The 23,879-nt window shown below is 40.2% G+C and overlaps 2 protein-coding genes and 1 non-coding gene across 3 annotated transcripts; 2 read left to right on the forward strand and 1 right to left on the reverse strand.

Moving 5' to 3' along the window:
- Positions 1 to 3,260: 3,260 nt before the first annotated feature.
- Positions 3,261 to 8,198, reverse strand: rchy1 (ring finger and CHY zinc finger domain containing 1). Its single transcript, XM_046034162.1, has 9 exons — positions 8,033 to 8,198; positions 6,917 to 7,036; positions 6,630 to 6,745; positions 6,146 to 6,224; positions 5,995 to 6,039; positions 5,829 to 5,887; positions 5,427 to 5,456; positions 4,691 to 4,811; positions 3,261 to 4,476 (listed from the first exon to the last, which is right to left on the reverse strand). The coding sequence occupies exons 1-9, from the start codon at positions 8,081 to 8,083 to the stop codon at positions 4,285 to 4,287; spliced, it is 813 nt and encodes a 270-aa protein (XP_045890118.1). The 5' UTR covers positions 8,084 to 8,198; the 3' UTR covers positions 3,261 to 4,284.
- A 404-nt stretch (positions 8,199 to 8,602) lies between these two features.
- Positions 8,603 to 8,673, forward strand: trnag-ccc. Its single transcript has one exon. It is a non-coding gene; the product is annotated as a tRNA-Gly (tRNA).
- A 345-nt stretch (positions 8,674 to 9,018) lies between these two features.
- Positions 9,019 to 18,786, forward strand: LOC123959847 (nucleolysin TIA-1-like). The gene is made up of 12 exons (XM_046034161.1): positions 9,019 to 9,276; positions 10,038 to 10,134; positions 10,383 to 10,481; positions 11,553 to 11,607; positions 11,796 to 11,883; positions 12,164 to 12,239; positions 12,513 to 12,621; positions 12,716 to 12,811; positions 13,817 to 13,901; positions 14,450 to 14,588; positions 15,695 to 15,846; positions 17,418 to 18,786. Exons 1-12 carry the CDS (start codon positions 9,251 to 9,253, stop codon positions 17,554 to 17,556), a joined length of 1,161 nt encoding a protein of 386 aa, XP_045890117.1. The 5' UTR covers positions 9,019 to 9,250; the 3' UTR covers positions 17,557 to 18,786.
- The last annotated feature ends 5,093 nt before the right edge of the window (positions 18,787 to 23,879 follow it).

Raw genomic sequence — 23,879 nt, forward strand, 5'->3', positions numbered from 1 at the left:
AAGACAAAAAGAACTGGACTGCTGCTGAGTGGTCCAGAGTTATGTTCTCTGATGAAAGTAAATTTTGCATTTCCACAGTCAGTGATGGTTTGGGGTGCCATGTCATCTGCTGGTGTTGGTCCACTGTGTTTTCTGAGGTCCAAGGTCAACGCAGCTGTCTACCAGGAAGTTTTAGAGCACTTCATGCTTCCTGCTGCTGACCAACGTTATGGAGATGCAGATTTCATTTTCCAACAGGACTTGGCACCTGCACATAGTGCCAAAGCTACCAGCACCTGGTTTAAGGACCATGGTATCCCTGTTCTTAATTGTCCAGCAAACTCGCCTGACCTTAACCCTATAGAAAATCTATGGGGTATTGTGAAGAGGAAGATGTGATACGCCAGACCAATGCAACAATGCAGAAGAGCTGAAGGCCACTATCAGAGCAACCTGGGCTCTCATAACACCTGAGCAGGGCCACAGACTGATGGACTCCATGCCATGCTGCATTGCTGCAGTAATTCAGGCAAAGGAGCCCCAACTAAGTATTGAGTGCTGTACATGCTCATACTTTTCATGTTCATACTTTTCAGTTGGCCAACATTTCTAAAAATCCTTTTTTTGTATTGGTCTTAAGTAATATTCTAATTTTCGGAGATACTGAATTTGGGATTTTCATTAGTTGTCAGTTTTAATCCTCACAATTAAATGAAATAAACATTTGAAATATCAGTCTGTGTGGAATCACTCTCTGAATTGAATTACTGAAATAAATCAACTTTTTGATGATATTCTAATTAATTGACCATCACCTGTATATCCTTTAAGTATTGAGTAATAAGAGTCCACTGCTTTGATTGTCACGTTCGTAACTTCTTGACTGTTGACAGTATGTGGACATGTAGTTTTAGTGGAAAGCATAATTTTTTCAGTGGACAAATGGCATATTTAATTTACTGCTGGAAGCAAAGCTACAGGATACTGTGGCAGACTGAACAAATTAAATAAAATTTTGTTTTTGTTGCAGTCAGTGTAATGAGTATGCGTGATGAGACATAAATAAGAAATTCTGATGACATGTATTTAAAGACTAAATCGGATTCTTCCCATTGTTTACACCCAAACCACAAAACACATGTTTACTTTGCTTATGAATAGGCACTTCTAGTGTACCTATTCTCCTTCCCTCTTAAGAATCTTTAGCCCTCTCTAATTTCACTGTGTCTGGGGTGTTTCATGATTTAGGAGTGAATGCTAAGGACATGAACCAGATGATGAATTACTGGTTTATTGTATCCACACACATCAACAGCCATATATAAATATGTCCAATGCAAGACTAGGAAGAAATGAGCATTTACTCTATTGCTTTTGTCTGAGTTGCGACACTTCAGTATTAGTCTGCCGTATCCCTGTGGTGTGCAGGGACAAGAGGATACTCAACATTTCAAGGTAGGTCTTAAAGCAGGAATGCTGTATTTTCTAAAATACTATTTAATATTTAACTTTTTGCTGATAATTTTTGTAGCTAACTGTCACGCCAAAGTTAATTAACATTAATATACATTTAAAACGGATGCCTTAATGTGTGAGCAGCAGTTTTATTGTAGCAGCTTGAGGTGAAGCTGATTTTAAATGATATTAAATTATCGGGCAGTTTAATTTGGAAATCCCTCAATCTTATGAATACATTTATTTCTGTAATTGAGTCCTAACAACTTCATTTTGCAGAGTAGCTAGAATAGTGAAACCCATTTTTAACATAATTTAACTTGATTAAAAAATGTTCTAAAGCAGGCTGCGACAATAGAATTACCATGAAGTTGATTTTAGAAACTACTTGAAACTATTTGCATTAAAACCATTGAAATATTCCTACTACAGTTGCAGTTTTGTTTCACTTTTTATGGGAAAATAAAAATTTTGAGGACTAAATTCCAGACCAAAATAATTTTTTCCCACTGAACAATGCTTCCTGTTTTGTATGAAGAATAGTCATCAAAATAACTAGTAAGTGTAACTGTCAGGCAAATGTAAAGTACAATATTTCCCATTGAAATGTAGTGGAGTACATGCACACTAAAAATACATTCTACCAATTTACCAGTATAGTGTTTATGGTTTATTTGTTTCAGCAAATACAGGAAAGACAGCAATGGCATTTCTGAGGACTACACTTTGTGCTGTCTTCATGGTGACTGTAGCGTTGTCCAAACCAGTGAGTAACTTGATTATTCTGTTGCTACCACTATAATCTAAGAGGACTTGTGACGAATGTTAAGAATTCTTTATTATAAAAACAGGTCTGTCTCAGTGAGTGCGAGGATTCATCCAAGTCATCAGACTCCAGCGAGTCAAATTCATCAGAGGAGGCTGCCACTCATGTTGGGCCTTCACAGGAACCCCTGGCAGACATGCCTAATGGTATGGAGGAGACCGACCCCACAGACACTGCAGCCCTACTTCCCTCTGCAGACACAGGGCCTTCTCCAGCCACGCTTGATACTTCAGCCCTGCCGGACCATGACGACCCACAAACCTCCTCTGACGCTTTACAACTCATGCCAGATGATCCTTCACAAACTGCTCTGGGTATAGACATTTCTCAGGACAGGCCTCATTCTGATCCTGCACACGACTCAGTTACTGCTGACACTATGCACGTTCTACCAGATACAGATGTCTCACTGCACCCAGAACTTACAGTGACTGATATAACAATAGGTATTGGTGGCACGAACCAACCACAAGGCACCACCGCCACATACCAAGGATTCCTCCAGGATGCCACTCCAACCCTTCCTCCACACATCACCAAAGCAACGGCGCCACCATTCTCCACAGCCCCACCCCTGCCAATCGCTATCGACACCACCCTGACTGGTGTTCCGGTTTGTTTCACTTTCCAGTTCACAACTCCTGTGCCGGATCCACCTAGAGGAGATAGCATGTGACCTCACCTGAAAAGTTATCCATTTCAGTTTTAGTTTCACTCCATGTTACTGACTTACATGTAGGTAGCATTGTCTTCATACTTAATCATTGTAATATCAAGTCTTTGAGTTCACATTTCCTTCATCAGAGTTTAGTTTAGTTTAGTTATAATGGTGCTACTGTACATGACTGCTAATAGAGACAATGGAAATGTCTGAACTCCTGCAACGGTAAAACTGAAGCCCTCAAATATATTCCTATGAGCAGTTGAAAATGAAAATGTGATGTAATTAAATGTACTCATCTTGAATTCAATGACTGGTTCAGAAGACAACACAATATAATAATGTTTAGTAAAATGATGTTTATTGGGAGTTTGTATTACCATCATTGTAAAGGTAACCAAATTTCACACCTGCAAGTAACAAAGACAAACATTTTTTGCTGGAAATAAGGGCCTTATGTCACAGCAACAATTCCAGAAATTACCATACTGTATGCATGTAATGAGAAGGAAATATCCAATAGATACACGTGTTGGAGTTTTAATTATGTCACATTAAGTTTTATTATTATTACAAATAGGCATGACTTGCCACATTCAGACTATATAGTCATCTTCTTCATTGGCTTTAGAAGATGAGCAGGTTAAAGGTCCCAGCCAGTCATTTTTTTTACAGCGAGACACACACACACACACACACACACACACACCTCTAAATTTGGGGGGGGGGTTATACTTTTGTTTATTTTGGAATCACAGCCTTTAAACAAACATTTTAAAAGCAATATGACAGGAACTTTACAAATGTCATCACATGTAGCATCAATTATTAATAAAAATAATTCAGAGTGAGATCCACACCCAGTAATTAGACCAAAAAGATGCTGCTATCCGTGAAAGGTGATTGAAAGATCTAATCCCCTTGGATTGGATCTTTCTTTCTAAATATTTGTATCAGTCCTCAATCCTTTTGTATTTCCATAGGTGATGGGTTTCACTTTTCTCCAAAACTACGCCCCACTGCCTGACCTTAACAGAAATTGGTCTGATATTGTACAACCTCCACCAACACCTCCTCACTTGACCTGCCCATTTTATTGGCCATGGTGCCCCCCCCCGGGTGGTCAGATGAGCTATGACACTCAATTACCTGTAGCTGCGAATGTGTGTGGATAAATGTTAGTCCTGTAATAGACTGACAATCTGTCCAAGGTGTATCCTTCATCTCAACCAGCCAGTGCATGCTGGGATAGGTTCCAGCCCTGGATTGGCTCAGTCTGCTGTTAAACTAAATGCAAGTTACTACAAGTGCACCAGCCACATGTCTTAAGTATAACTGTCGCCCATTGTGGTTGGCTGTAATTTTAATGTGGCGTGGGTGACGGAGGCTGATCTGGCTGCTCTGTGTCCGTTTCTGCTTCATTCCCAGTGTCCTGCTCTGGCTGCTGGATGAGTCCTCCGTCCTGTGCTGTGTTGTAGGAGCCACAGCCACTGCACTTCATCCCCAGCACGTGGAAAGGCACCGTGCAGTGAGCTTGGCAGTCGTTACATATAATCTATAGCGTGGAACAATAAAAGTAATGGATTAGAGGATTACTCATAACAGTCACCACAGCCCATTTTTAATTATATTGTACAAATTGGATTGAATAAAATACAAAAAATGGGCATGTCATGTCAAAAATAAGAGATTCAGATCAATTGGTAACTCAACCCCACTTTTAACTAAAGTATTACATTATGTATTTTATTATATTATTAAGGTCTTACTTTGACAGTGGCACCCTGGTATTCAGTGGGCATCGGTGAATGGACAATCTCTTTATCTATCTGATCCCAGTGGTCCTCCATGTTCCAGGCAGAGTGCATACATAGAGGGCAGCGATACGCTCTGAAAACAAATAAGGTTTACCAACCTGGTTGCTGTAAATCCACACACACACAGCAGGTCAGTAATCAGATTTATCACATACCCCAGGCCTTATTTTGGAATCATGTCTTATTTATTTGATAGAAGGCACCGTGATACTGCTTTCTCACTTTTGTGTGTGTGTGTGTGTGTGTGTGTTGGAGCAGACTGATAGAGAGAGCAGAGCTTTTCCTCTCTGCATCAGTGTGTCTGAATTTAAAATAATAGTCAAATGTTGGAGTCATTTTAAATAAGAGGACGCATCACTCTGCGTAATGATCCCATCCATTGCTCAGCCGTTGCTTTCCCTGTCTGCAGTCCTTTGTCATGCACATGCCTACTCGTAAAAATGTGTTTATAAAACTGGGTTCACATATACATGGCAGAGAGATCTGCATTCTGATTACAGAAACCAATTTTCTCGTTTACATGACGTTCGATACTAAACTGGTTACTTGATGACACGTTAACGCACTGACTAAAGCAGGACTCAACTGTTTTGCATAAAACAATTAAATAAACAATAAATTGGTCTGGAACAAGACCATATTTTACTCAACTATACAATTACCAGGAAAAAGTACTTATTAGACATACCCCGTTCTGACCATGTCATCGAAGCAGGTCCTGCAGAGAATGTGAACACACACAATTGTTACCCATATGTCATAATAAATCATGATGTATGATACTAAATTAAGATTACAAGTTATTTAATGATAATTTAGGGCTTGAAAATATATTGATTTAGTAGTCTATATCATCAACAGTCTTTTCAATTCTCTCCTCGTCATTGTTTGATTACATTTCTGTCCTTATTTTACAGATACTATGATTATTTTTAAAAAAAACATAGTATATGGAGTAATCAATCTGTATAGAAATCTGTCATGCCAATGTCCTAGATTTTTTTTTTGGCAGTTCAATTAAAGTTGGTGTACAGCAAAATATGGACAATTCAATCCCAGCTACTAGTATTTAGAGAATAATGAGTCATACTTGTGTAAAAGATGGCCGCATGGAAGAACGTGAGCTCCAATTCTGGAGGTGTGAATATCCTGCACATACCAAAGAAATGCCATATCAAAATGTAGAGAAAGTATTGCATAAAAAAATCAAACATCGCTCTCCATACTGACCCCTAATGTGTTAAATGTTTCATTACCTCCATACACACTGGACAGTTCTGCCTCGAAACATTTTCAACGCACTGAAACATAAATACATAATTATAAATCACAGCAGTGAGGAGGCTCATTCACTCATCAAACAAATGATGTGTGTGGGTCAGAAACAGGTGCAGTGGTAATCATCACCTTGTGGTTTCCCTGCAGATCCTGGGCTAAACACAGATTGCACTTCTCACAATGGAAATACTTCTCACTGGGACCAATTCTGTACGGGTCAAAACACAGTGTTGTCACGCTAACGCTGAGTTATAAGTTGAAGCAAAAACAAAACTGGATATGTGGTTGTGTTCTGTGTGTTTACAGGACAAGAATCACACAATATACTATAGGTTTTTTTTGAGGGCACTGTCAACATGAAATATTAACATTCACACATGAAATATACAGTATTATGGCAGGTGACATATGGCTTTTGAAAACCCACTGAATTATTGTGTAGAAACACTTAAATCTGTAGCAAGGAATTTGGGAATTTCGTGTGCAACTTAAAAAAGTTATTTACCTTGAGACAGTTGTACTTTTGTTCCTCAAATATCCATATCATTGTTAGTGTCTTCTACTAAGGCTATTAAAAAAAGATTTAACATATATAAACTCTAGTATTGCTCACCTGCATATCCCACAGGGTTGACAGTGGTACTGCTTCTTATCCTTGTCGAACAAGTGGCAAATGTCACAGTAATACTCCCCGAACTGCACATCACACTGCTGGCAAGTCTGCTGTGCCTAAATGAGAGATATCTTACATGTTACCGTTCTTTTTTTCTTGATGCGAGCTATCCACTACATACAAACAAATAAACCAAATAGACCAAAGGGAAACAAGTGACATTTAAATATCACTGAGAGGTCCTGCTACAACTGGCAGTGGAGTTGAAACATATCAGCTACAGTTACCTGCTGCACTGTCTGACACACAGAGCACTGCACCTCTCTGACTTTGAATCGATCCATCTGGTGGTTCTCCTCTGCGTCATGGCACAGCCGACACACGTACAGTTTACCACAGCAAGGTGCCTGCAGTACACAGAAACATATGATTGCACGAGGCATGGGCCCAATTCAATTATCCTCATAAGACAGGCTGTGCTTATACTTTAGGAATTACTGCAATACATTAATTCTGGCTGCTACTAAACTGGAATTTTATAGAAAAGTAAAATTAAAGTTTAACCTGACCTTTTCTAGGTATAAATGTAATAAATTACCTACATGTGTGGCTGACATAGCGATAAGTCTGATGTAGGACTGGGCGATATGGCCAAAATTGTTATCATGATAAAACATTTCATATCATTCGATATCAATAATTGTCACAATAGGAGCAACTCCTTACTTCTTTCAAGTTTAAAGGCTGATTTTTACTACTGAGTGAAAGTTGAAGAAACCAGATGGTTAATTGCGATGTTAATTTTAAACTATACTTTATGGTTAAAACAAACACTTGATGTCAAACATTGGATCACTTAACAAATCTGACAGAACATTCAAAACAATTATGATAAAATCTTTTGACAACAAATATGCACGAGTAAAAAAAAAAATTCTGTCTCTTTCCCTAGAAAAATTAAGTGCTAGTTTGTTCGCGATTCAGATGAACTAAATTAAAAATTTATTGAACATTTGTTATATTGTTGAGAAAAATTATATCGCTATCATAATTGTTTTATTGCCCAGCCGTAAATAAGCTAACTTAGCATACAGCGAGGACAATCCAATCCTCACTAAACTCCAAAGCTCTTGCATTTTCCTAATCTTTTGCAGCTAACGCATGACAAAGATATAAGACACTAACATGTCACAACGATACACTTGCCGTGTTACGTGTTAGCGTCTGAGTAACTCAGTTAGCTAACGTTACCTGTGATTGGTTGCTACCAGAGGAGCTATACAGTGGCATACAATGGTTATATAAAACTTAGCGGGGTTACCGTGAGGCATATTCAACATCAGTATGCCTCCACCATACATGTGAGGCAAATATGTACAATACATTTCGAAAAGTTAACTCACTTTCAATAAGCACCTGCGCACATAATGCTCACAACCAACAGGGGAAGCCATGTTTTCTTGAAAGCTCTGCGATGACGAACATTTCCTCTTCTTCTCCGTTATGCCAGCGTACACGCTGCAACACTGCCCTCCTTCGTTTGAGGAGCATAAGGGGTCCACTGGGTCTACCCCCTCTACCCGGGTCTGCCAAGTCTGCCACATTTAACGTTACTAAAACCGTTAGTAAATTATATTACTTGTTATGGTGATGTATTAAAAATAATTAGCTGCGACGAGCAGCAAGGTCAACGAATAGCCTAGTTATGGTTCCACATCACTCCTGTCTTTCTCTGTTTGGGATTTTGAAATCAAATAATGTGCAGGTTCAGGTGAAGCTTTATAATATAGGTGGATCTAGGATTGTCAACCTTTAAGCTTAATGAGCATTTCATTTCTTGATCTGTATTTTACATTTGCGCCACAGAATTAGTTCGTTTTTCACTGTTTCCTATTTTTATATTACTGCTTCCGTCATGTCCACAGTAGAGCTGGTTGCCTTGATAAACCACGTACCCTTCCTGTTAGGGTAAGGCGCCGCTGGTGTAGTGGTATCATGCAAGATTCCCATTCTTGCGACCCGGGTTCGATTCCCGGGCGGCGCACATATTTTATTTCTTCAACAACCATTAACCACTAAAATGTTGCAACGTAGCACTAGATACTTAATGATACTTAATGTAACCTTAATGAATGAAAATAACGCTGATCAACTGTGTTGCAAGCTACATTCCGGTATCTCCGGCTGGGTTATGCATTCCCACATGCGTCCAGCTGAATTTTGTAACGTTGTTGCACTTTGGTCGATTAAGCACTGATGACGGATATACTAATAAAAACTATTATTTTGCACAGTTGTGTAAAACTACAAAACTCACTGTATTTACAGCTATGTCATACAGATGTGGAGCCACATCTTTGTGTGTGGGAGAATGCTTGATTTAGGCTTCAGTTCAGCGCGCAGGTTGACGCTGCTGACGCCGCTCCTCCGCCATCTTCAACTTCCTATTGTTTGCATCAGACTGAGGCTGTCTGCGGTGTGTGTGAGAGCAGAATCGGCCACCGATTTATCATTTAACGGGAGATAACGCCTTTACGTTCGCGGTCGCTCAAGTTCAGCACAAACCATTTGTATGTCATTGGATTAAAGACCTCTCAGGACGCGACCACTAAACCTTGACGATGGAGGACGATCAACCCAGAACCTTGTGAGTAACAGCGGCCCTGTCTATGTCCTGGAATGGGAAGGCTCCGTGTAACTACGGCGCGTCCGAAATGTTTCCACGTTGTTGTTTCAATTAAAACCTGTAAAACCTTGTTAATTTAGCCACACATGGGCATTAACTTCGCGTTGCCATTTCACGTCGACAATAGTGACATTTGTTAATGTAGTTAGACACATAGCATTTGGACATGAACGTAAAGTTTTGTTTGATTTAGTCGTACAAATAGACGGAACCGTAACTCGCTTGAAAATGAAACCGCTCATGCTAATGCTAGTTATCATGAGCTAAAGATGCGGACGCAACTAGCCAACCGCTTCTTCTAAAATACACACGTTTTTATGGAATGATGGCTTTATTAAGAGTCCTACTTTGTTATTAATTAACAGGCGTTAGCTAGAACCTCGTGGAAGGGGTTTAGTTTTTATAAAGACCTGTTAGTTGCCAAACCACTTAGCATGAGGCCCTTTTTGAACCGGCTAGCGTTATCTTTAGCTAGCTGGCAGAGAAGCCACGTCAACGCTCCGAGAGACGGCCCGGGACAGCTCCAGTAAGAGGTGACGGTGCCCGGGTTGTCTGTGTAAAATTGACACCATCTTCAATAGTATTCAGCCCATCATCGTTTATTTCACGTGAATATAACGAATTGTTGTGGGTTGTAGCTAGCCTGGGTTACTAGCCTTTGTTTGCATGCTACTTCCTGTTTGACAAAGACTCAATTCACCCATCTCTGTCCTTGTTTGCAGGTATGTGGGGAATCTGTCCAGGGATGTCACCGAGCCCCTCATTCTGCAGGTCTTCACACAGATAGGACCCTGCAAGAGCTGTAAAATGATAGTTGATGTGAGTCTTGTCCTCTCTGGTATTTTGTTTGACTGCAGGAAATGCCATTCAACAGTGGCCTGGAAGGCAGCAGTGCTGCTTATGAAAGTTTGAATGCAACATCTGCTTGATGTTGATAATTCTACTCTGCCAGTCTGTTATATCAGGTCGTACACTCCAAACTACAGTAGGCGGCTGTTGTCATCTGCAGTGATTAAAACGTCACCTTTGCCGTGGACTTAATATCAGTCTTGTTTTCCTGTTGACAGACGGCTGGAAATGATCCATACTGCTTTGTGGAGTTCTATGACCACAGGCATGCTGCTGCCTCATTGGCAGCCATGAATGGAAGGAAAATAATGGGTAAGGTAAGCTATCGTGTCTACAGGGTGAGTGGGGACAGGTGGGTTTCGGGTGTGGGGAGTTTAGGTTGTGTGCCTTTTTCAAAAAAAAAAAAGTGGACTGCAAGCCATTAATTGGTTTTCCAGCTTACACGGGGAAGTAAAGCCATGGTCCAAATCAGATTTTGAACAGTGTGTTACTACTGCCAGAAAGTTATCTCCCTGTTGGTAAAATAGTTTCCATTACGTCTTCTTAGACCCTAAGGTCTTGAAAAATATGAAGCTGTGGTGTTAGGTGTGCAGGAATGTTTTCATCATATGATGACAAAGTGAGGTTTGAGAACAATAAATTAATGATAGAAATATAATTCAGGGACCCACCCAACAAGCCAGTGCTGTACTGTTAACAAAACAATCAAAAAACATACAAAGACCAAGTACATTAGAAAGATGGCAACAAAAAAGTCTAAGAAGAACTGGAAAAAGGCAAGTTATCTAAAACAATAGAGCAAACCCTTACCACTTTAGTCTGCAACATTTAAAGGACCACAGGGCCTTATAAAAGTATATTAAACTGGCGCTGGATGGTGTAATAATGACTTTGTTTCTGGACTCAGTGCTAGGATATAAACCAGAAAATCTAATGACTGACGCTGAACTTAGCAACCACACTAGGTGAAGGGCATTGGCAACCACCGCAGATGAGTTTTGTACCTTTCATTAATATCTGCAATTCTGCATTTGTTGTTGTTGGCTCATGCCTCCCAATATAATGTTTCAACATTGCATTTATGTCCCCTTCTTATCATACCATTGTTATACCCTTTGCTTTTTTTGCTGAGAAACTCCCACTTATGAAATTTAAGTTAATTGAGATCTTAAGATTTGATACATGATGCATTTTTTTGCACTCTGTCACTTGGCTTATGCAGGACAGAAATGAGTGATAAGGCATCTTTTTAAAATTAATTTAACATTTTGAAAGTACTTAAGGCATCCTTTAAATCACAGACCCTTATAGTGGACATTACCAGGTTTTACTGTAAATCATGTAAACATACCCCACCTGGCCTGTTCTTTCTCTGGCCCTTTCTGCAGGAGGTCAAAGTCAACTGGGCCACGACGCCAACCAGCCAGAAAAAAGACACAAGTAGTAAGTACAAGTGTTTGTTGGTGGGGATATATACTTTATGCCATTAAAACACTGGGAGAGTCTGATTGACTGTCCTGTTGGCCTTCTATTGCTAACAAACTGATAAACAAAATCAGTGAATCCAGTGACAATGTTGGAAATGGAGTGTATGTGTATGGTAACATGGCAAACTATGATATGACCCTTAGATCACTTTCATGTCTTTGTTGGAGACCTCAGCCCAGAAATAACTACAGAAGACGTCAAAGCTGCCTTTGGTCCGTTTGGCAGGATATCGTAAGTATCAAGCTAAGATTTACCGACAAAGATGATTTAATCAAGGTTAGACAGAAGAAAATGTTGTTTGAAAATTGTTATCCCCAGTCCTGCCTCATACTTAAATAAAATCATAGAAATCTCGGATTGATACATTCATAGAGGAAATAGGAGATATAATCACAATTTGAGAGTTTATGTATAAGATTAAACCATTATGCTTTTGCACTTTCAGTACCGTGTAAGCCCTGTGTTGTGTTGCATGTTTTTAATGTGCTCCTATTGGTGTGTTTGTCCACAGAGATGCACGTGTTGTGAAAGATATGGCTACAGGGAAATCTAAAGGCTATGGCTTCGTGTCTTTCTTCAACAAATGGGTTAGTACAGTGACATAACTCACCAAGTTATTCATATTTTTGCAGCGTCATGTTAAGTCGGCTGATATATATATATTTATTATCATAGAACATGCGCCAAAAATGAGAACAGTTTCTGTCGTTACTTTCGAGATGTCTTTGAAGTTGCATCAGATATTTCCAGGCAGTTCCACACACACTACTATGTGCTGTGTCTTCTAAAGGAGTGTATTTTAGATTTGATGTCATTAGACTGCAGCTCTGTGGAATAAGCAGATTCTCTCTTTGTTCCAGGACGCAGAGAACGCCATTCAGCAGATGGGTGGGCAGTGGTTAGGAGGCAGACAGATTCGAACTAACTGGGCCACAAGAAAACCCCCCGCTCCGAAGACCACCTATGAAAGTGCGTTGTCATAAATGTTTATGTTTTGCTTGTTTACTCAGGATGTTGGATTCATTTTATAACGGTGCCCATTACTCTTGTCTTCTCCTGGCAGATAACTCCAAACACCTATCCTTTGATGAAGTAGTGAATCAGTCCAGCCCCAGTAACTGCACTGTGTATTGTGGCGGAGTTAGCACAGGACTGACAGGTAATGAATACTGTATTGGAAAAGGAGTTTGTGCTTGGAAATGGGATTGTCAGTGGAGTGCTAAACCCAAAATCCAGTGACCATATTGCAAAAAATACGTAAAGGTAGCGCATCTCACATTCTCAAGTGAAGGAGGACAAAATAATCACATTTCACTTGTTTATCTGCCATCACAGAAGAAAAAATGCTTACATGTTTCAACACAGTCCTCATCAGACTGTACAGGTTCAATTCAGTAATACAACATACTCAAGGGTAACAAATATTATTGTAGTACCATTGCTACCATCAGTATGATAAAGATACTGACATTGGTAGGTAAAGAGCAAAGAGTTCAAAGATAATGAATTAAACCGTAAATAAGCTGTTTTCGGATGAAAGCCAGTGAGCGCCACTTTAAAACGCAAGGCCAAAACCAACAATAAATTGATCCCACTACTATTGATCTTTATCTGTGGAACTCTGTGCCATAGAACTCACTTACTATTAACACATTACAATCAATGACATAATTGAAATGAACACAGCTGCTGTATTACCTCACACTCAAAGTAGCAATGTCAAAACAGAAGAGCATCCCAGAGCGTGCTCACTGATGTTTTCTTTGTCAGAGATTTTGAAAATGGACAAGGTTGTTTCAAACGTCACTGCTCATGTTCATCTCAATGAAAAAATGTCTTTCAATGTGTTCGTATGTCTCTTAGAGTTTTTGAATGACAGTGGAGTCATGTAGACATAAACAATATTGAGCTGTGTCCACACAGAATATACTTGGTAGCAGGCTTTTCTTTTCAGGAGAGTTGTTGTAGTAATGCCTGCGGTAACTGTTCTTTAGTCATTACTAAAAGTTTATTTTGCTCAGATGGGTCACTCTAAAGCTCTGAGTCATTATACAGTCACCAAGGATGATAGTATGCAGCGCTTCTCATGCAGTAAATGTTTTTTCATGACACACCAACCCACATAGAAACTTGATCTGATGTTCCCTTTCTGTTTGGCTTTCAGAGCAACTGATGAGACAGACATTCTCCCCCTTTGGACAAATCATGGAAATCAGAGTTTTCCCAGACAAAGGATATTCATTTGTGAGGTGTGTGGAGGTTTCATATTTACTTCACTATTTTCTTAACTTTTTCTTTAAAGCATGTTACTGCAGTATGATGCACTAGTTCTTTATCTTGGTCCTAAGCAATCTGGGGTCCTGCTGATTTGTTTATTCTAGCCCTATAATATATTCAAGGACAGACACTTGGGTGTACTGAGAATATAGTTCACTTCAAAATAGGAGACAAACCCTGCAGTGCTCTAAACAGTGAGGACCTTGATTGAGAACCACTGACACAGCATGGTTTTTAATTACATAATCAGCATGGATTCTATCCACATACAGGTTTTTGGTCTTCCATGTTTTCTGGTGGTAGGAATCATTTTAACGTTTTCTTTGCTGAAGTATTGATTCTGCTTCCTGGTATGCTAAATACAATGCCTGTAAGATACTTGAATTGGAGAATTAATTGTGCAGTGTGTTTCTTCAGTGACCACATAGCCTAATAAACATTCATTCACTTCTCACAGTTTGCAAACAAAACCAGGTTCAGCGTGTCCTTAGTCTCTCTCCCCCCTCTTTTTTTTGTCCAGGTTTAACTCCCATGAGTCAGCAGCCCATGCCATTGTGTCAGTGAATGGCACCTCAATAGAGGGCCACATAGTCAAATGCTACTGGGGTAAAGAGACTCCGGACATGATGAACCCGATGCAGCAGATGCCTCTGCCCCAGGTAAGGACAGCATATACTGTACCCGTTGTGTAAAGAGAAGAGTCGCTAGTTGCTGTTCTTCTTAGAAGTTTGTAGCGCAACATAACATGACGTCTGCAAGCCAGTGCTGCTGTGTGTCCTGAGTCCATTGAACTTTAGTCCGTTGAACTCGATTTGAAACCATAACCCAGGAAGAGGAATGCAACAAGCATTTTGCCACCATCATTTAATTTACATGAGTTGAACATACAAGAGGCTGTGATTATTGAAGTGCATTTCAAAGGGACATAAAATGGGTAGAAAATAGTATGACGAAAACTAGTAGGCCTATTTGAAGTTCTGGGGGGGGGGGGTGGGATACGTTGAAGGCTTTTTTAAAAATACATTTGTTATATGTACAATTTTTATTTTTTTATTTTTTATTTTTTATGGCTTTTTCATCCAGGAGAATGTGTCATGGCTGTCAGGGAATGTGTGATATGGGCAGAAGCCTGTCAATCATTTAGTTTCCTACCTGTGAGTTAAGGGGGGCGTGTGCACGTGTATGCACGTGTGTGTGTGTGTTAGTTAGCCTCGGCACAGAGAGAGTGAACAGCAGAGAAGTTAACATGTGCAGCTCACTGTTGAGCAAGATTTGTTTCTGTGGCGTAGGCTGCGGCTCATGGTAGCCTGTATTGTTGCAGCATTAATAAAGTGAAAGCTTTTGTCGGCACATAGCCTTTCATTGAGGGAATCTATATTTTGTTACTGCAGTGAATAGTGGCGCCGCTTATAACGTCCGTTTTGGAGCACCAGAAGAAAAATATTTCAGTCGACACTATTAAATGGTCCGGCAATTTGCATTTTAATTCGGTCCAGTAGATAGGAACCGGTTCCATGTTGGCACCAGGTTTTGGTACCCAACCCTAGCGGTGAATGGAATGGGAAAGATCTACGTATTTATTATGTATGTTTTACATTACATTATACTGGTTAATTCAGAAAAGTGATTTTCTTTTATATAATTAGTTTGCATCTATACATAGTTAAATAACATACTGACATAAAATCGGTCATGGAGGAAGTGTTATTTGTCACTGCTGCCATAAAACATAGTTAATCTATTCTTCTTGTACTGAACCCTGCAGCAGAACAAGATGAGCTTCCCTGCAGCCCAGCCCTACGGCCAGTGGGGCCAGTGGTACGGCAATGGGCCCCAGATCAGCCAGTATGTCCCAAATGGGTGGCAGGTCCCCACCTACGGCGTCTACGGCCAGGCTTGGAACCAGCAGGGCTTCAAGTAAGTAGCACGGTGTGCACAGGGCTCCCCTTCACCGCCTCCTCCTACTCCAGCACCATCAGAGTCCCCTGTCAAGACCGGGGCAGCGAGAGCCAGCTCTGGTCATGGGAGGGAGCCATGACCTCCCTCCCCCACCCCACATCCTCCCACCTCCCCTCGCCAGCCCCTCACCTTGCTCATCTTGAGAAGATTGAGAAATAAGCATACACGTACACACAGAACAATCTGAACTTTAATTTTGTTGTTTATCATGTTTCAGTGTGTCATCATTGCCCACTGTGCACAGCACATCCTAATAACGGAAGGGTTCTGTACCCAAATGTTTGTCACCTTTAATTATAGTGCACAATAGTTCAAAACTGTAGTCTGTTCCAAAAAAGATGGTAAGGAAGCTGACAACTAGCTAAAAGCTTTATTTTTTCTTTTTTGAATTTCAAAACATTTAAAGATAATTGATTTAAATTGAGGAAAAAAGAGAGATGCTAAAAGCCCAGAACAAAATATTCACACCTGGAGATAGTTTGTTGATGATGAATTAATTTCCCTCTTTGTAAGTTTGCTACTGTGTGTAAGGACTGTGTTCTTTAAGGCTGTTCACTTGTTTTGTATGTCTACATTCATGTCATAGCTTTTTACAATGTTTTCCTTTTGATTTCATTGATCTATTTTTACATATACCGGAGAATTTGATCTGTATGTGAATGTCAGCAGGACATGTTAAATATCATTTGTAGGTTATCAATATTTTTTTTTTTTTTAGACAGCCTATGTGCAGTGACGTTTTGTACATCCAAGAAAAATAAAGGAGAGGCCATGTGTCGTTGACAGTCTTAAATTCTTGGTGAAGAGCTGTATGAAGAGTCTCTGTACAAAGGTGTGAGGTTATGAAAACAGTGATAGTGTGTTTGTTGAATGTACAGTAAATGCACAATTCCTAAGATGGAGGCTAGGCCTCTCTTGACTTGAAATTTGAAGATAAAACTTTATCCTCTATAAGCTGTGTTATCTCCACACTGAACTTAGAATTTAGTTTAATTACATGAATGATAAAATACTTCAAATACATCATGTGAATTAGGTGAGAATTTACTTCTTTGTTGTACGTTGTGGCCAAATGTAGAAGTGTTGCAAGGGGGATGAAGTCAATCTACATTAATTTCTACATCTACATTATGTGTCTTATCGGTCTGTCATATGTTCGTGGTTATCGGCAGTTGTGGGTACAAAGGAATATTTAGCTCGCTGCGCTTAGCCTGTATGCTCTTTGTCTGCTTGTCCACCCGTGTTTAATCAAATGACACTTACCTTTGGCCCCTCCAAAGAGTCCTCCACTTTCTGTTATTTTTTTTTTTTTTTCATCTGTTTTTTGCTAGCTTGATTTTTGCCCAGCCTGCCTCCCCCTCACAACCTCTGATAACTCTGTTTGTCTTCTTGTTCTCATTCTAGCCTGTCCAGATTCTAGTAGCTCTAATATAAACCGTCCCCTTTTTGCTCCCTTTCGCCTTGTCTCTTCTAACCTGCTGGCATTTTGTCTTTCTGTCTCTCTCTCTCTTTACCTCCGTTTTTTGCAGTCACTTACCGGCCAGTGCTGGGTGGACTGGCATGAGCGCCATCAGTAACGGTGGGGTAATGGAGCCTACACAGGGATTGAATGGGAGTATGCTAGCCAACCAGCCCGGTATGGGAGCCGCAGGATACCCCACACACTGATAAGTGGGCAGGGTGGGAGATTTGTCAACCATCAGCCTCTTATTGGCTGTACGGTGCCCCGCAGGGCTGTGTAACACCGCCTCCATTTGTGGCAGGACTAAGACTTTTACTTGGATGTGGAACCTAATGGGAAGGTTGACGTCTATAGGAGATGTAAATGGGATTTCATGGGGGTATTAAGGTAACGGGAGCCAGGGAGGAGCGATTTGACCCACACAGGTATTTACACCCTTTGTGGTAGGCAAGACTGGCCATGAACCAGGGCTCTTACCATTTTTAAGTTAACTGTAAATGAGTATAAACTGTAAAGGAGAAACTTTTGGAATTTTGTTTTTGGGTTTTACAAATTGCTTCCATTTCCACTCTGTTGTCTCACACAGCCACCGAGAGGTTTGTCTATTTTTCTTTTTTTTAAAGAAACTGTTAAAAGTCTGAGTCATGCTAAGTTATGAACCTTAGTTATTATTTGAGGAATGGAAATCTGTTTAATTTGTTCTCATTTTCTCTTGGATTAAAATCAATTGCAGGGATTGTTGCCACTGCTGTTTCTCTGTAAGGGCAGATACATATTGCACAGTTTTTTCCTCTCTTGTACTTGGACAAATTTGACTACCAAGAGTGTTTTCCTTTTTTGCATTCCATTTCTCCTTCATATCTTTCAGACAGCCTCAGTCTTTTCGCCACATGTAAATAACCATTCATTTGAAACGATGTAAGTAAAATGCTACTGTTAACTGTGGGTGCTTGCTTTCTTTTTTTGTTTTGATAACTCGACAGTTAACTCCAACATTGTACGTAGCAGAGTGGCACTATCAAATGTGACACTGGCACAGTGCAACACGCGACTCTTCCGTGCAGGGATAGACAGCATTGCCATGCAGTGCATACTTAAAATTTAACACAATTCAAATGTTTAAAGGGTGAACATGTTTGACACTTTTGATGGTTTTTAATCTATTGAAACGCCAGTATTTTATATAAAAAAAATCTGAGTGGATTCAACCTTTACACTTGCTCTTTTTGCCAGAGAAATGGGGAGGCCTACATTGAGACTGTTGCCTTATAGAGCTGGTTTCTTTTACCTGACACTGATACTTTTTAATTAGGCAGTGCCTACAGACATTTTCAGACCCTTTTGTTTAGAAAGGTGTTAGCCCTGAGAACTGATGACTCTGCTACTGTAATCAATGTTTTCTTGCTTTGTCCAATTAAAATGCTAATGCACATAAACCATGCTGTTTGTTTTGTTTTTCTCATGGAGGGGTTTTTCACAAACTGCCATTGAAAACATTTTAATCTGAACATGTATATTTTTCCCCTATCCAACCTGATGGTGCTTGAGAGGTCCTGCAAGGAAGAATGGGAGAAACTGCCCAAAAATAGGTGTACAAAGCTTGAGGCATCATACTCAAAAACCTGAGGCTGTAATGGGGCCAAAGGTGCCTCAACTAAGTATTGAGCAAAGGCTGTGAATACTTACCTACATGTGCTTTTTTGTTTTGTATTTTTAATAAATTTGTAAAGATTTCTAACTTACTTTCACGTTGTCATTATGGGGTATTGTTTGTAGAATTTTGAGGAAAATAATGAATTCCATCCATTTTGGAAAAACATAACAAAATGTGGAAAAAGTGAAGTGCTGTAAATACTTTGCGGATGCACTGTAGGCCCTTCATGTGAACACAGACAGACTGGATGATGTTGAGATCAGGGCTCTGGGGGGCCACTTCCAGGCCTCCTTGTTCTTCTCAAAGCTAAAGATGGTTCTTAGGGACTTTTGTTGTATGTTTGGGATAATTGTCATGATGCAGAACAAATCTGGGGCCAATCAGATGCCTATCTGATGGTATTACATGATGAGTAAGTGTTTTTTGTTTTGTTTTGACAGTCAACTGTCTTCAGCAACCTCACCTCGTTAGCGGAGTTTGGCTGTTCCTCAGCCAGTTGTATTCCTCCTACACAGCTGTTACAGTTTGTAGTTAATGACTGATTGCATTAGTGATCATTAGCAACTGTTATCATACACCCAAAGATATGACTACAAAATCCCCGACTTTGTGCAAGTGTACCTAGAAGAATCGATACTGTTTGAAGGCAAAAGGGTGGTCACACCAAATAATGATTTAGATTTTAATTCTCTTCACTCACTTTGTATTTGCTAATTGATAAATATAATCTATTAATTTTCCTTTACAGCATTCTCCACACCTGCTTAAAACCTTTGTACAGTACTGAAGTAAACTGTAACGTATTTACCATGCACCCTCCATGCACAGATATATAAAGATGACATTCACTATGCATGCTATGGCCTAACTGAGTCATATTGGCCAGCCACTACGTTTATTTCGTCCCAGAGCATTAATACATTGTTGGATGTGTAGACCTATACTATCCTGTAGCCTGCCCCTCAAGTACGTTTTTTGTATTTTCTTTTTTGTTCTCCTGAAAATGAGAGAGTGAGAATACCTTTACAGGAAAAGCCCAAGCCTTACTGATAACAGTAATAATGGCTGGCTTAGGGGAGGTCCTGGTATTGTGTGTGCTGGCTCACTGGAATAACTTACTAGGACAAGTGGGCCTTTTCCTGCTTTGACAAGTCAAAATGTCTTGTAAAAAAAGATCTATACCAATAACTTGTGCTTTTCATGGTATGAAGTCAAAATGGCTGCAGTGTGGAGGTGTGTTTGAACTATTAAACACTCCTTTCACAGTGTGCTATGTATTTGAAATAAAAATAAACCTAAACCAGATTTTTACAAGTTAGTCTAAAATGTTAGCAGGGAAACTATCAAAATCTTGAATGATAAACATGCACAGTAGGAATATTGGACAAAAACAGTATTTCTTTTGTGTTGGAGTTTTTAAGTTGAGCTTTAAGGTACTAATGATGAGGAGAGGGTGGAGGAGGCGCAAGAGAGGATAAGGGGGAAGTACCAGGAGCTGGTCGAGGACTGCCGCAGGAATGGGCGATGTATCCCAGTGGAGGTGTGCAGTCTGGGGTTTGCTAATCATTCCCTCAGTAAGGACTATGACTGGGGTGGACCGTGGGCGTTACGGGAGTATGTAGAACGAGAGCCATTGACAACAATGTGAAGGTGTAAGAGAGAGCATCCAGATGGCTCTGGTCAAAATGGGGTGACAAGTGGGGTCAATAGAATGCAACTCGAACACGTCCTCGGTGTCTGTTGCAAGACCTGAAACTCCCAATGACTCCAGGATACAACACTGATGATGTGTCTGAGTGTTTACATCAAGAGATGTGTGACTAATGAGGTCAGCTATTGCATTAAGCAGGATCAGCCTGTCTAGCAAGTGTTGCTACAGAAGCAACTGTAGAAAAAAAGTTTCAACGTTTACAGAGCCTATAAGGTACATTAAAATAACATGACACAACTACTGTAGGACTGCATGTGTTAAGCTTGTTCATAGGAGCTGGAATAAACAAAGCTCTGGATCTAGTTGTTTAAAAGACAGGCAACCTGAAACTGCTGCTGCTGCTCTTACAGTGTTAGCAAAAAGAAAAACTCTATGCCTATGTTATCTACATTTGTATTCCAGTGATTTCCACTTGATATTCACACAATTATACATGGCATCGAAATTTGGACCCACTTAATCTCAGCTGCTCACTCACCGTTGCCATACTTCATTGATACAATGATCTACAATGCTTGCTTAACATTTAAACCAAATACTACACACACTCTTCACAGAGAAAAGGACCACCTGAACCTTTTTCTGTTTTTAAATTGTCAATTATACAGTTTCTAAACTGATTTTAAATGTACTCCATTGGGTCACAGTGGGCTGGGTTATGAGATGTATGTTAACAGTGAGTACTGTGCAAAGCCCCAGTTTGTCCTGTACAACAACACTAGCTTATAGGCTACTTTGGGGACCATCTGAAAGTGTCCTCGGGAAGACGCTGGGTGTGTGATTTTGTGTTTTGTGCACTAGATGGCGCCCTCACTCCATGTTTCCTGCATGGTGGAGCAGGCGGTTGCTTTTACAGTTATTTGGCACAGCCTCAGTCAGACCAGTCAGTCTGTCAGCATGTTAAATGACTGTCTGTCACCGTCTGGACGCTGTACCGTCCACGTGTGAGATTGTTAATCAACACACATCCATCTTTTATTTTTTGGCTCTTCCACAAGGTGTAAAATGTCCTCTTTTGTCACTTTTTATAAACTTTAATCTCCTTAGAAACTCTTTAAACATATGTATGAAACACTGTATATATACACTGTATGTGTGTGTGTGTGTGTGTGTTTGTAAGGCAGCACTGCCAGCGCTCCTCAGTCAGAGTTAATGGGTCTCGGAAAGCCATGCAGTCTGTCTGGCAGGAATAACAGGCAGCAAGAGCTGACAGGCTGATAAATGGTTTGTCTCTTCACAGCTGCTCGGCCAGGACCCGACTGGGCTTTATTGGACGGAGAGTTTGTTAGAGATGGAGAGAGAGAGAGAAAGAGAGATGTCTGGAGATGAGTTAGTGAGCAGATTACAGCTGAAATCAATCAAAGCCGGCACGCTCGCTTTCTCTGTGTGTCTGTCCTGTTTCCTTTCTCTCATCTTTTTCTTCTTCTGTTTTTGTGCTCCCTAAATCTATCTTGCAAATTACACAAGTTCTGTCTCTTTATCCATTAATGCATCATCCCCAAAATGCTCTGAGTATCCACATGCTGTGACAGATCTGTGACATAGGTTGGGTATATAGGCTACAGGCTACATTGTTAACTGATCTGCACTGCATTGTCTGTTCATTCTGAGTCTATGCTATATAGGCTAATGGATAGTAGGCCTGAATCAGACTTTATGACTCTCCTACATTCATGTCCCATCCCATATAACTGTCTCTAGTGGCCACTGTTAATCAAAATAGCCTATTTGTAATGTTAAGATGATGTTTCCCTGACCTACAGAGCTGTGATCAAGGTTCAAAGCAGACCATTAGAGGGTGTTAATGTTGTAAACTCAATCATAAAGATGTTTTATCAAAATAGTTTCTCTATAGAGCTGGAGGACCAAATAGACTGCTGATGAAACACAAAAGGCACTATGAATCATATGATAATATTATTAGGGCCCGAGCATCGAATGGATGCGACGCTATTGGAAATGCTCTGGTTATTGTTTTTTTTTGCTCAAACGAATCACATTTTTGACTGGCTAAAAGTGCTCATAAGCTCTTGAAATTTTGCACACTTGACAGAAGTGTTGAAAATGTATGTCTAATATTGGTCTTGTGCATGGCCGTGGCAAAATTGCCCCATACCGCCCCCTATAAAAGTTAAACAAAGGAGTTCACGCGATGCTTCTTGTCTAGATGTCGGAAATGTTTGGGGCAGATGTATCATCCCATGGCACACAGAAAAGCCTCCTTTCATCCCAAACCCTAAATCCAACAGGATGTCAGCCATTTTGAACTGAAAGTGCAATTTAGGACATTTTTTTGCCATTTACAAGCTCTGTGTTGTGCTTAGTGAGGGCTTTTCGTTGACAGGTGTGTCTGTGCTCTGGCGTTGAATTTTGATGTTTCATCATGGCATCAGAAGTTGTTGTAACTTGAGTGTACATGGTCAAATCTGACCATTTCATACTTTGATGTACTCCTCCTATTAGGTTGGCCAAATCCGCCTCAAATTTAGGCAGAAAAGGCATAAGATCGTGATGATGCTACAGCCTATTGTGAAGCTTGTGAGTTTTCATCAAACGCTGCTGCCATGGTAACGCATTATTCACCATGACACAGGAAGTTGTTGTAACTTTAATGTACATTGTCCAAACTGCCCCAAATTTCACATGTTTGATAAGAGGCCTGGCCTGAGGACATCTACATGCCCATGCCAGTCTTTGGGCATCAGGGAGAAATTAATCTCCTCCGCACAGTGTCCAAATGCATGAGACTGCTGAGCAGCATTGACTGATGCCGTGCCCTGATGTGTGGGAAGGTGCGAGAACCTGTTCATCGCTGCTTTGATATTTTATCTTTGGTATGTGACAATCAGAAGTCACATATTTCATATTAAAAAATAAATGCTTGACAAGCTGATCTAATCATGCAACAAAGACATTATAACAGGTTGGGAATTTGTAAACATCCTCCACCCCTAGCCTACTCACATATAGAACAGGCCTGTCCACTAGCACAGATTTGAAATGTACAGTAACAGTGATAAGTTACTGGAATGTTTATAAACTGCTTTGCTCCAACTAAGTTTTAACTGGACTAATTAAGTTAATTTGTTAATAAGCACACTTTGTACATCATTTTGAGAGAGGGTCGAAGCGCGGCTGCACTGCCTATATTTCTACCACTGGTG

This window comes from Micropterus dolomieu, linkage group LG21 (genome assembly GCF_021292245.1).
Source record: "Micropterus dolomieu isolate WLL.071019.BEF.003 ecotype Adirondacks linkage group LG21, ASM2129224v1, whole genome shotgun sequence".
Taxonomy (NCBI): domain Eukaryota; kingdom Metazoa; phylum Chordata; class Actinopteri; order Centrarchiformes; family Centrarchidae; genus Micropterus; species Micropterus dolomieu.

What these genes read in the sequence shown, in the direction of transcription:
- rchy1 (XM_046034162.1), bottom strand. Translation starts at nt 8,083, where the DNA reads ATGGCTTCCCCTGTTGGTTGTGAGCATTATGTGCGCAGGTGCTTATTG. An exon ending in ACTGTCCAGTGTGTATGGAG is followed by an intron (nt 5,888 to 5,994) that starts GTAATGAAACAT and finishes TGGTATGTGCAG; the next exon opens with GATATTCACACCTCCAGAAT. An exon ending in ACCAGGGTGCCACTGTCAAA is followed by an intron (nt 4,477 to 4,690) that starts GTAAGACCTTAA and finishes TCCACGCTATAG; the next exon opens with ATTATATGTAACGACTGCCA.
- LOC123959847 (XM_046034161.1), top strand. Translation starts at nt 9,251, where the DNA reads ATGGAGGACGATCAACCCAGAACCTT. An exon ending in GAAGGAAAATAATGGGTAAG is followed by an intron (nt 10,482 to 11,552) that starts GTAAGCTATCGT and finishes CCCTTTCTGCAG; the next exon opens with GAGGTCAAAGTCAACTGGGC. An exon ending in AGTTAGCACAGGACTGACAG is followed by an intron (nt 12,812 to 13,816) that starts GTAATGAATACT and finishes TTTGGCTTTCAG; the next exon opens with AGCAACTGATGAGACAGACA.